This window comes from Myotis daubentonii, chromosome 17 (assembly GCF_963259705.1).
Source record: "Myotis daubentonii chromosome 17, mMyoDau2.1, whole genome shotgun sequence".
Taxonomy (NCBI): Eukaryota; Metazoa; Chordata; class Mammalia; order Chiroptera; family Vespertilionidae; genus Myotis; species Myotis daubentonii.
This window is the reverse complement of record NC_081856.1, coordinates 15,018,429-15,028,841: the sequence shown is the minus strand read 5'-3', so window position 1 is coordinate 15,028,841 and position 10,413 is coordinate 15,018,429. Positions and strand designations below refer to the sequence as shown.

At 40.4% G+C, this 10,413-nt stretch overlaps 1 protein-coding gene across 2 annotated transcripts in view; it reads left to right on the top strand.

Moving 5' to 3' along the window:
* Nucleotides 1-6,936, top strand: part of TERF1 (telomeric repeat binding factor 1) — a 34,815-nt gene extending 27,879 nt beyond the window's left edge. For both annotated transcript variants that reach the window (XM_059672885.1, XM_059672884.1), the window contains one exon: nt 4,560-6,936. In XM_059672885.1, coding sequence (XP_059528868.1) covers nt 4,560-4,736 — 177 coding nt within the window. In that variant the 3' untranslated portion in view covers nt 4,737-6,936. The remainder of the gene's footprint in view (nt 1-4,559) is intronic.
* Nucleotides 6,937-10,413: the final 3,477 nt, after the last annotated feature.

Genomic DNA, 10,413 nt, shown 5'->3' with positions numbered 1-10,413 from the left:
CATCTTGGCTGCCAGTTAATTTGCATATCTCCCTGATTAGCCAATGGGAAGGGTAGCGGTTGTACGCCAATTACCATCTTTCTCTTTTATTAGATAGGACTAGAGCAGTGGTTCTCAACCTTCCTAATGCCACAACCCTTTAATACAGTTCCTCATGTTGTGGTGACCCCCCGTTTCATTGTTACAAATTGAACATAATTAAAGCGTAGTGATTAATCACAAAAACAATATGTAATTATATATGTGTTTTCCCATGGTCTTAGGCGACCCCTGTGAAAGGGTCATTCGACCCCCAAAGGGGTCGCGACCCACAGGTTGAGAACCGCTGTACTAGAGGCTTGGTGCACGGGGGGTGGGGTGGCGGGGAGGTCCCCTCAGCCCAGCCCAGCCCGGCCCAGCCCGGCCCAACCCGGCCCAGCCTGCACCCTCTCCAACCCAGGACACCAGGGATCGGGCCTAAACCAGCAGTCAGACATCCCTCTCACAATCCTGGACCGCTGGCTCCTAATCACTCACCTTGCATGCCTGCCTGGTAGCCCCTAACTGCCTCTGCGTGCTGGCCTGATCACTCCCAACTGCCCCCCCTGCCAGCCTGGTTGCCCCCAACTGCCTCCCTCTGCTGGCCTGGTCACCCCTAACTGCCCACCCCACCCCGGTCCTGGTTGCCCCCAACTGCTCCCTCCGCTGGCCTAGTCACCCCTAACTGCCCCCCTTGCTGGCCTGGTCGCCCCCAACTTCCCCCCCTTCTGGCCTGGTTGCCCCATGCAGCCTGCTTGTTCAGTCATTTGGTCGTCCCTCACTAAACCCCCTGCCGGCCTGGTCATAGGCAGCCATCTTGTGAGGGTGTGAGAGTTAATTTGCATATTACCTCTATTATATAGGACTAGAGGCCCAGAGCACGAGATTCATACACTGGGGGTGGGGGGTTCCCCTAGCCTGGCCTGCGCCCTCTCGCAGTCCTGGAGCCCTCTGGGGATGTCCGACTGATGGTGATCGGACATCCTTAGCACTACTGCAGAGGCAGGAAAGGCTCCCACCACAGCTGTCAGCCCAGCTTCTGGCTGAGCAGTGCTCCCCCTGTGGGAGCGCACTGGCCACCAGGGGGCTGCTCCTGCATTGAGCGTCTGCCCCCTGGTGGTCAGTGCATGTCATAGCGACCGGTTGTTACACCGTTTGATTGATTTGCATATTAGCCTTTTATTAGACAGGATTTTCCTGATAGAGGTCCAATTTAAATAAGGTTCTTCTGTGCAAAAAAAAAAAGAAGAAGATACTTTTGGTATGAAAATTTTCTATTCAGAAAGTTAAGATTAGTCAGTTTTAAGACTCACTTCACTTATTTCCCTCTGAATGAATATAGTCCAGTGTCTGAAAACATTGTTTCCTGAATTGTGTCTGATTTTCTAGTTGTTTACAGCAGGTGAATAAATCTGATCTTTGTCCTATCATTGCTGGAAATAGAAAGTGATCCTATACCTTTTTCTTACTCTTCTGTGTTAAGTACGATTTTTTTTTTCTTGATATTAGTAAGTTTTTTGCAAATGGTTTATATTGAGATGTTAGAGCTAGGGTCCAGTTCCAGGCTATAGGAATATCTCCTATGACTGAAGCTTATTTTGTCCTTGCATTCTCTCCCAGTGTACATAGCAAGCAATAACTACTTTTGCTTTGCTTCCTGCACATATTGCTTATCTGTGTGATTCCTTATTTAGTCTCATCACCTCTACTTTTGGAACTGTTGCAGATTGAGGGAGGCTCTTGCTGTTGCAGACCAGGGATTGAGTGTGTGCACCTCGGGATGTGTTTCTTACTTTGGAAGTGTTCACCACAGGCAGAGATCTGTAAGCAGGGTGACTGTACCCTGTTTTCTCACATACCTTTCATCAATTTCCACTGATATGTATCCCTTTCACCTGTTATGGTTCAGGTCAGAGGGGGTCTTCTAACTTTATCAGAGTTTGGGATTTTATTTCTTTCCTTGTTGTTGGGTGAATTCCCAAAAGAGAATGAGGAAATGCTGAACTTATGCCACCAATAGTTTTACATATTTTTGTCTTTGATTTTTTGCACTGTGAATATGATGTTCCAAAGTGTAGTTATACACACACACACACACACACACTCTCTCTCTCTCTCTCTCTCTCTCTCTCTCTCTCTCTCTCTCTCTCTCTCTCTCTCTCTCTCTCTCTCTCACACACACACACACACACACTCTCTAGAGGCCCAGTGCATGAAATTTGTGCACTTGGAGGGGGCTGAGAAGTGCATATGAAGGTTTTAGCCTGGCCTGCGCCTCTTGTAGTCTGGGAGCCCTTTGGGGATTGTCCAACTGATGGCTTAGGAGCAGGCCTTAGTCATCAGACATCCTTAGTGGTGCTGCAGAGGCAGGAGAGGCTCCCGCCACCGTGCTCACCAGCCGTAAGCCCAGCTTCTGGCTGAGCAGTGCTCCCCCTGTGGGAGCGCACTGGCCACCAGGGGGCAGCACCTGTGTTGAGTGCATATTAGCCTTTTATTATATAAGATAGATAGATGATAGATAGATAGGTAGGTAGATAGATAGATAGATAGATAGATAGATAGATAGATAGATAGATATACATATACACACACACACTTTTTTTTTTTCCTACTTTGTTTTCTCTGATCTTCCTGGACCTGTTTTGGTGTCTGTCGTTAGTTTTGGGAAATTCTCAGCCATTATTACTTTAAATCTTTATTCTGTGCCTTCTCCCTTTTTTCAGTGTCCTATTATGTGTATGTTACACTTTTTGTAATTGTCCCACAGTTCTTGGCTATTCCTCTACTTATATTTATCCACCTGTTCGTACGTTGTCCACTGGAGCCTTGGCATATTGATCATAATTATTTTAAATTCCCACTCTGATAATGCCAAAATTTTTGCTATAGCTGATTCTGATGCTTTATCCCTTCAGATTGTGTTTTTCATCTTTCAGTTTTTCTTAATCATTTTTTGTTGATAGCTGGACATGTATCAAAGGAACTGGGGTAAATTGGCCTTTATTGTGAGGTTTTATATTCGTCTGGTGAAGAATTATGCTTTATTTACTATTTGCTGTAGCTATAAATGCCAGGAGCTAAAATTTTCTTGTTTTTATCTTCCTTATTGCATTTGGATTTTCCTAGAGACTTCTTCTTAGTGATGGTCCAAGGCAGCTCTTTCAGTTGAGGCAGTTGTTATACAGGAGATGAGATAATGTGGTGGTAAGATGGGGGAGGGGGAAAGGAAGCATTCTGTAATTTTGTGATTGTTGTTAGTGATCCTTTGTCCTAGGCTAAGACCTTCATATGCAGTTCTCAGCTTTTATTTCCCCCCTTGGGTGAAATAGGAAGGCTAGAAGGGGCTGAAGTTTGATATTTTCCTTTCCCTACATGGAAGACTAGAGAGGACTGGAATTGAGTGTTTCTACATGTCAATTTAGGCTTGGCAAATTGGTGTCTCTTGAGGGCATACTTTTGTTAATGAGAACAGAATGCTCTAAATGTATTTCAAAATGACTACTTTTTCCCTCCTCTTCACCCTGATAATCTGGTGGGAGTAAAACTCACAGAAGTTTGACCCCACTAAGATTGGGACCCTAGAGTTTTTTGTTGTTGTTTTAATCCTCATTTGAGGATATTTTTCCATTGATTTTTAGTGAGAGTGGAAGAAAGAGGGAAAGACATAGAAATATCGATGTTAGAGAAACACTGATTGGTTGCCTCCGGCACGCACCCCAACTGGGCCTGGGTAGGGAGGAGCCTGCAACTGAGATAAATGCCCTGGACTGGAATCAAACCCGGGACCCTTTGGCCTGCAGGCCAGTGCTCTATCCACTGAGCCAAACTGGCTAATGTGGGACCCTAGAATTTTTTATTTGAAGCTTGTCTGTAGTGAGCCTCCATCAATTTGTTCATCACAGTTAAAAATTTCTACCAGTACTGGCACCAGCTGTGAGCTGCTCCTAGCCAGCTGTGATTTTCTGTATCCACTTTTGTGTCTTTCTAGTGTTTAGGGCACCAGTTTACGTCGAGTGACATTACTTCTCTGATGGATCGAAGAAGAGTTAACTTTCTTCATTTTTTCTCTCTTCTTGTTCTGAGGTCTAAATTAATATTTTTAAGTTCTTTGCATATTGATCCAAAAATTAGACATCTCTGCCTCATACTTTTAATTGATCTTTCCCTGTAGTTTTTTGGGCAACAATTTCAAATGGAGTCGGTGTTGTTTATGGATATATTTGAGAAAACAGTTTATGTCTTTGTATTCAAAACAAAATAGGATATCAACTACATAATTTTTAAAATAGCATATAAATGATATTGTCTGTCATTGTTTACTATGCCCACCTCCCCCACCCCCCCCCACCCCCCACCCCCCCAAAAAAAATCTGATACCACTAGTGTCTGGTTTTACTTTTAGCTCTGTCATTCTGTAGCTCTCCGATTTTAAGCATCTGAGCACTTATGTAAAATGAAACTAATATATTATTTGTCAGTTATACCTCATTAAAAAATATAAAGAATTGTTTCTCTGAATAACTTTAATTTTTTATCAAAAGGCATGGCTTTGGGAAGAAGACAAGAATCTGAGATCTGGCGTGAGGAAATACGGAGAGGGAAACTGGTCTAAAATACTATTACATTATAAATTCAACAATCGAACAAGTGTTATGTTAAAAGACAGATGGAGGACTATGAAGAAGCTAAAACTGATTTGCTCAGACAGTGATGACTGAATGTGTAAAAGTTGATGAAAGGACAATTACATATTTTGATCATCACGTTTTATTTGAAACTTGGTGGTCATTAATCTGTGTTAACATTTTTGTTTAAAGCATTTAGTATTTTTATTTAAGATCCTTTTTACTTGGATAAAATGTAAATTTGTCAAACCTTGATGCTTTCACTACCTCACCCCCAAATCCTGTACCAGTAAAAAAAGATGAAAACATAGTGAGAGAAAAAATATATTTCTGTTAACCTGTTCTGTGTTTGTCTGCTGACTTCAACTCCAGAACATACACATGAAGGTGAAGTTTGTAAATCAGTGAATAATAATGGGCCTTTCACGTAAGAGGTATTGACTTGATTTATGGCCTTGATATAGTATTACTAAGACATTTGTTTATAGAATGATACAAAGTAATCTGGGTTTTAACATACTTAAATTTTCCGTTCAGTAATTTTATATAAAAGAAAAATCTTAACTAGTAATACCCATAGGACAAGATTTGCTTCATGTCTCATTTAGGTATATTTGACTTTTGTTCCAGTGTCAAAACTTTAACAAAGATGGTTTTAAGTAAAGCTTATTTATAACCTGGTGTCATAAATATTTTCTCTGATATTTTTGTTTACTATATTAACAGTGTGCCTAAATAATGTTCTGTAAATGCTTACATTGATGTTAACCATGATCATTTTTACATGTATGATAAATACTAAACAAGGTCATACATACTTTACTAGACAGTTTTGAGTTTTCACCAACATTTAATTCTTTAGAGAATTTAGTAAAAAATTAATATAGTTATTTAGCATTTTGAGTTACATGTGCTTTATTTAACAAGTGAGTGAAAATAGTGAAGTATGTGCATAAAAAGTTAAATGATAGTATTTTGTAATCTGTATTTCATTTCTTATTGCATTATACATGACTTTCCCATTGTTCCTGAATTTGTTATCCTATACAGAGAGTGAACAGAAATGTGGGTGATTACTCTGTGCTTCCTGGCTTGATCTGTTTTGTTAGACTGGTTACTGTCACTGTGTTTATTGCAGACATTTTGATACGTCATTCCGTAGCTCTCCGATTTTAAGCATCTGAGCACTTATGTAAAATGGAAGTAAGTGCCAAAGCAGGCAGCATGAGCCAACGTGGACCTGTAAGTCAGCTTCCTCATTTCAAACATGCCGTAAATAAATCTAGGCCGCTAAGTAATCTTTTAAACAGATTGCTATCAATTCTATAGTGTGTTACTTTCTTATTTAGAAAGAGCGAGGTTAGAGTCAATTAAAACAGATTTTTATCATATAACTTTTGGAAACAAAAAGGGAGAGCAAAATAAATGAATTTTTAAATTTTGTCATCTTAATCTGAATCTTCTGAATTTTTTAAATTGAAATTTTTGTTGAGATTATTGTAGATTCGCATGTAGTTGTAAGAAATAATACAAAGAGGTCCCATGTACACTTGTTCCAGGTTCCCCAAATATTTTTTTCTATATCTTTTTTGTTAAAAGTATCCCAATATAAACTTTTCTAAAACTACAGTATATTACTTGGTGTAGCTTGACAGGGCAGCGCAGACCCTGTACTCAGAATTGTGGTGGTGTCTTTTGACCTGAGTGGTGGTTTAATTCAGAGATTTGCCTTTGTTTTGCCCGTTCTGAATTCTCAGCCTTAAAAATATTACCTACAGCCTGCCTGGGGCTAGGGACAGCAGAGGAGGCAGGCAGCAGAAAGGCTGGAAATCCTGAGAGGACGATTCATGGGATGAGGGCTTTGAAGGACTGGCGTGAACCAGAAAATCTAGGCCATGCACATGCCCAGAACTGGACAGTCTCAGAAAACACCTGAGAGGTTTCTAGGCCTCCACCAGTGAGGTATCTTTGGGCTTCTCGTATGCTGGAGGTGAAGTGAAGGCTACAGCACAGGTGGTAAGTAGCCTGGCTAAGCATTGAATGAGCACCCCGACTGGGAGCTAATCTGCAAAGGCAGAATGTCTTGTTTTTCTTTCTGACTTGAGGCATTTAAGGAAATTAAATGAATTATTCTATGTATTCTTGGCTATTTTTTCTTTCACTCAACATATTTATATTATATGTAGCTGTAGCTTGTTCATTTTCATTTCTGTACAGTAACACATATCAGTTATTTACCTATTACGCTGTTGAGCATTTGAGTTGTGGGAATAAATAAAGACCACTCAAAAATGAGAGCAAATAGGCTGTTTACTCGGCTTTTTTTTTTTTTAATTTATTGGGGTGACATTGCTTAATAAAATTATATAGGTTTCAGGTGTATAATTCTATAATACATCATCTGTATATTGTAATGTGTGTTCACCGCTCCAAGTCAAGTCTTACATCACCATCTATCCCCCCTTTACCCTTTTCTATCTCCCCAGCACCCCTTTCCCTCTGGTAATCACCATACTGTTGTCTGAGTTTTGGGTTTTTTTTGCTTAACCCTTCACCTTTCACCCAACCCTCCTCCCCTCTGACAGCTGTCAGTCTGTTCTCTGTACTTATGTGCATGTTTTTATTTTGTTAGCTTATTTGTTCATTAGATTCCACATAAATGAAATTATATGGTACTTGTCTCTGACTGGCTTATTTCATTCAGCATAATGCTCTCCAGGTCCATCCATGCCGTCACAAAAGGTAAGATTTCCTTCTTTTTTTACGGCCCAGTAGTATTCCATTGTGTAAATATATCACATGTTACTCAGAGCTTTCTATAGCAAGGGAGTCAGTCACCATCACTTGTGTTTGGCGGAGACTTGGGCAGGCAGAGTTTTATAGTGGGAAAGCTTTAGAGTGAAAAGGAGAGAGCAGGCCGGCCCTGGCTAGAGGTCACTGGCATGAGAAAGCTGGAAACTGGCCAGCTAGCAGCGGCATCCTGTGTGATTGTTTTGGAGAACATACTTGGCTTTCTCTGATTGGTTCTGAGTTGATAGTGGGGACAAAGAATAGGGATGTTGGCAGCCATTGACAAAGTCCTGACTGTCGGTGGATTGCAGTACAGGTTTGCTTTGGCGTCCTCAACTGGTTGCTGCAGAGTTTGTGGGTCAGTTTGTTGTCATACGAAGGTCTAATAGTGTCTGTCTATATTCAGTCTCTCAGAGTTGTTTTCAGTTATTGCTGCGATGACTTTCTGATTTACATGCAGTGTGATACTTAGCATATTAACTCTTAAACTGAAAAGTTAGCTATGATATTGAAACCCCAGAGCAACCATTTAAAAGAATATAGCTATATACCCAATTGATAAATTACAATGGAATATTAAAAATTATTCAAATCTAAAAGAGCAAAGAGGGAGGGCAAAAACAAAATCACAAGGACAAACAGGAAAAAGAAAGTATACCTGAATCTAACCACATCAGTAGTTACATTAGCCCTGGCCAGTGTTGCTCAGTTGGTTGAGCACCATCCCATGCACCAAGAGGTTGCCCGTTCTCTTCCCAGTCAGGGCACATGCCAGGGTTGTGGGCTTGATCCCCAGTAGGGGGCATGCAGGAGGCAGTAGATTGATGTTTCTCTTCTCCCTCTCAAATCAATTAAAAAATTGTTAATGGTGTAAGCCAGAGGGTGGGCAGACTTTTCCTGTAAAGAGCCAGGTACAATATTTTAGGCTTTGTGGTCTGTTCCGTCTGTCAGCTCTGCTTGGAATTAGCCATGTATGTGAGTGGGCGTGACTGTTCCCATAAAACTGTATTTACAAAAACAGCCAGCAAGATTTAGTCTAAAGTTTGCTGACTCTTGCCTTTGAGTTCTAGGCCTTAAATTTCATACATTTGTCTCTCAGGGTGAGGATTTTTTAAAAATTCACCTTGATTGGTGCTCAGTGGGACCTCTCCATCCCAGGAAGAATGGCTCTCACCTCTGATTCCACTTTCTTTTCTACACATTCTAAAGGGTATAGTCCAGCCGTGGGCAAACTACGGCCCGCGGGCCGGATCCGGCCCGTTTGAAATGAATAAAACTATTGAAAAAAAAGACCGTACCCTTTTATATAATGATGTTTACTTTGAATTTATATTAGTTCACACAAACACTCCATCCATGCTTTTGTTCCGGCCGGCCCTCCGGTCCAGTTTAAGAACCCATTGTGGCCCTCGAGTCAAAAAGTTTGCCCACCCCTGGTATAGTCCCTCAGTTCTGATTATTCATCAGTGGAATCCTGTTTTTCAGTCTTCAAAACCTCTGGGCTGATTTTCACACCACCTTCCTCCTGTAATGTCAGTGGGACTTGGGGGAGGAGAGAGGGTAAATGTGTATGTCCAGCTGTCGCCTTGACCTAGCAGTTTCATTTTTGTATCAATATGCTCTTCACCAGATTGCTTACACCTCAGAATGGCCAGGACTTCGCTTTCTAAATCAACTTGCAGTTACATGTATGAACCATCACTAGAATATCTTCAGAGGGCAGAACCAGGTTTATTTTGCATCGTGTTTGCACATGCCTAGACAAGATGGCTGATTAAAATTTTCATTCCGGAGCAGAACTAAATTTATTTCTTGGGTTGTGGGCTCGATCCCCAGTGGATGGCATGCATGAGGCAGCCGATCGGTAATTCTCTCTCTGATGTTTTTTCTCTCCCTCTCCTTTGTTCTCTGAAATCAATAAAAAATTATTTTTTAAAAAAATGGGTGTTGGATTTTGCCGAATGCTTTTTCTATGTCTATTGATATGGTCATGTGATTTTTGTCTTTCAATTTATATACGTGATGTATCTATCACGTTTATTGATTTGTGAATTTTGTACCAGCCTTGCATCCCTGGAATAAATCCCACTAGGTCATGGTGTATGACATTTTTAACACATTGCTGGCTCCTATTAATATTTTGTTGAGGATTTTAGCATCTATGTTCATCAGGGATATTGGCCTGTATTTCTCTTTCTTTGTAGTGTCTTTATCTGATTTTGGAATTAGGATAATGCTGGCCTCATAAAAAGAGCTTGGAAGTGTCCCTTCCTCTTGGATTTTTTGGAGTACTTTGAGGAGGATAGGTGTTTATTGTTCTTTGAAGGTTTGGTAAAACTCCCCTGCTTCTATTTCATCAGTTATTATTGGTCTATTTAGGTTTTCTGGTTCTTCCTGATTCAGTTTTGGGAGATTGTATTTTTTTAAGAATTTGTCCATTTCATCCACATTGTCAGCTTGTTGGCATATAGTTCATAGTAATTTTTTTTACAATCCTTCGTATTTCTATGGTGTCAGTTATTATTTTACCACTTTCATTTCTGATTTTATTAAGGTCCTCTCTGTTTCTTGATGAGTCTAACTTTTCTCTTTTAAATGATCCGGAGTTCTTTTCCCCTTCCTTAGTGTGGGTGTATTTATTTTTGTTCAAGTTACTTTCCACCTGCACTTTTGAAAATCAGTCCATTAATATTAAGTAGCCCTAGGGGCCATAAGTCATTGCAGAGTGCCTGTGGACAGGCCCCTAACTCTAAGGTACTCATTTAAAAAGGATACCAAAGAGGTCTTAAATACTTTAATCTTTAACTTTGAAAATAAAAATTTTGCTTCTTCATTAATCACTTGGACTACATGTTTCAGTTCTGACCTCATTACTTGGGCTTTGCAAGAATTAATAATAGTTTTGAAATGCTTGTTAATAGTTAAGTCTAGCCGATGAAATTTTTCTCAGGAATAGAAATTACAAAAATATACTATAAGA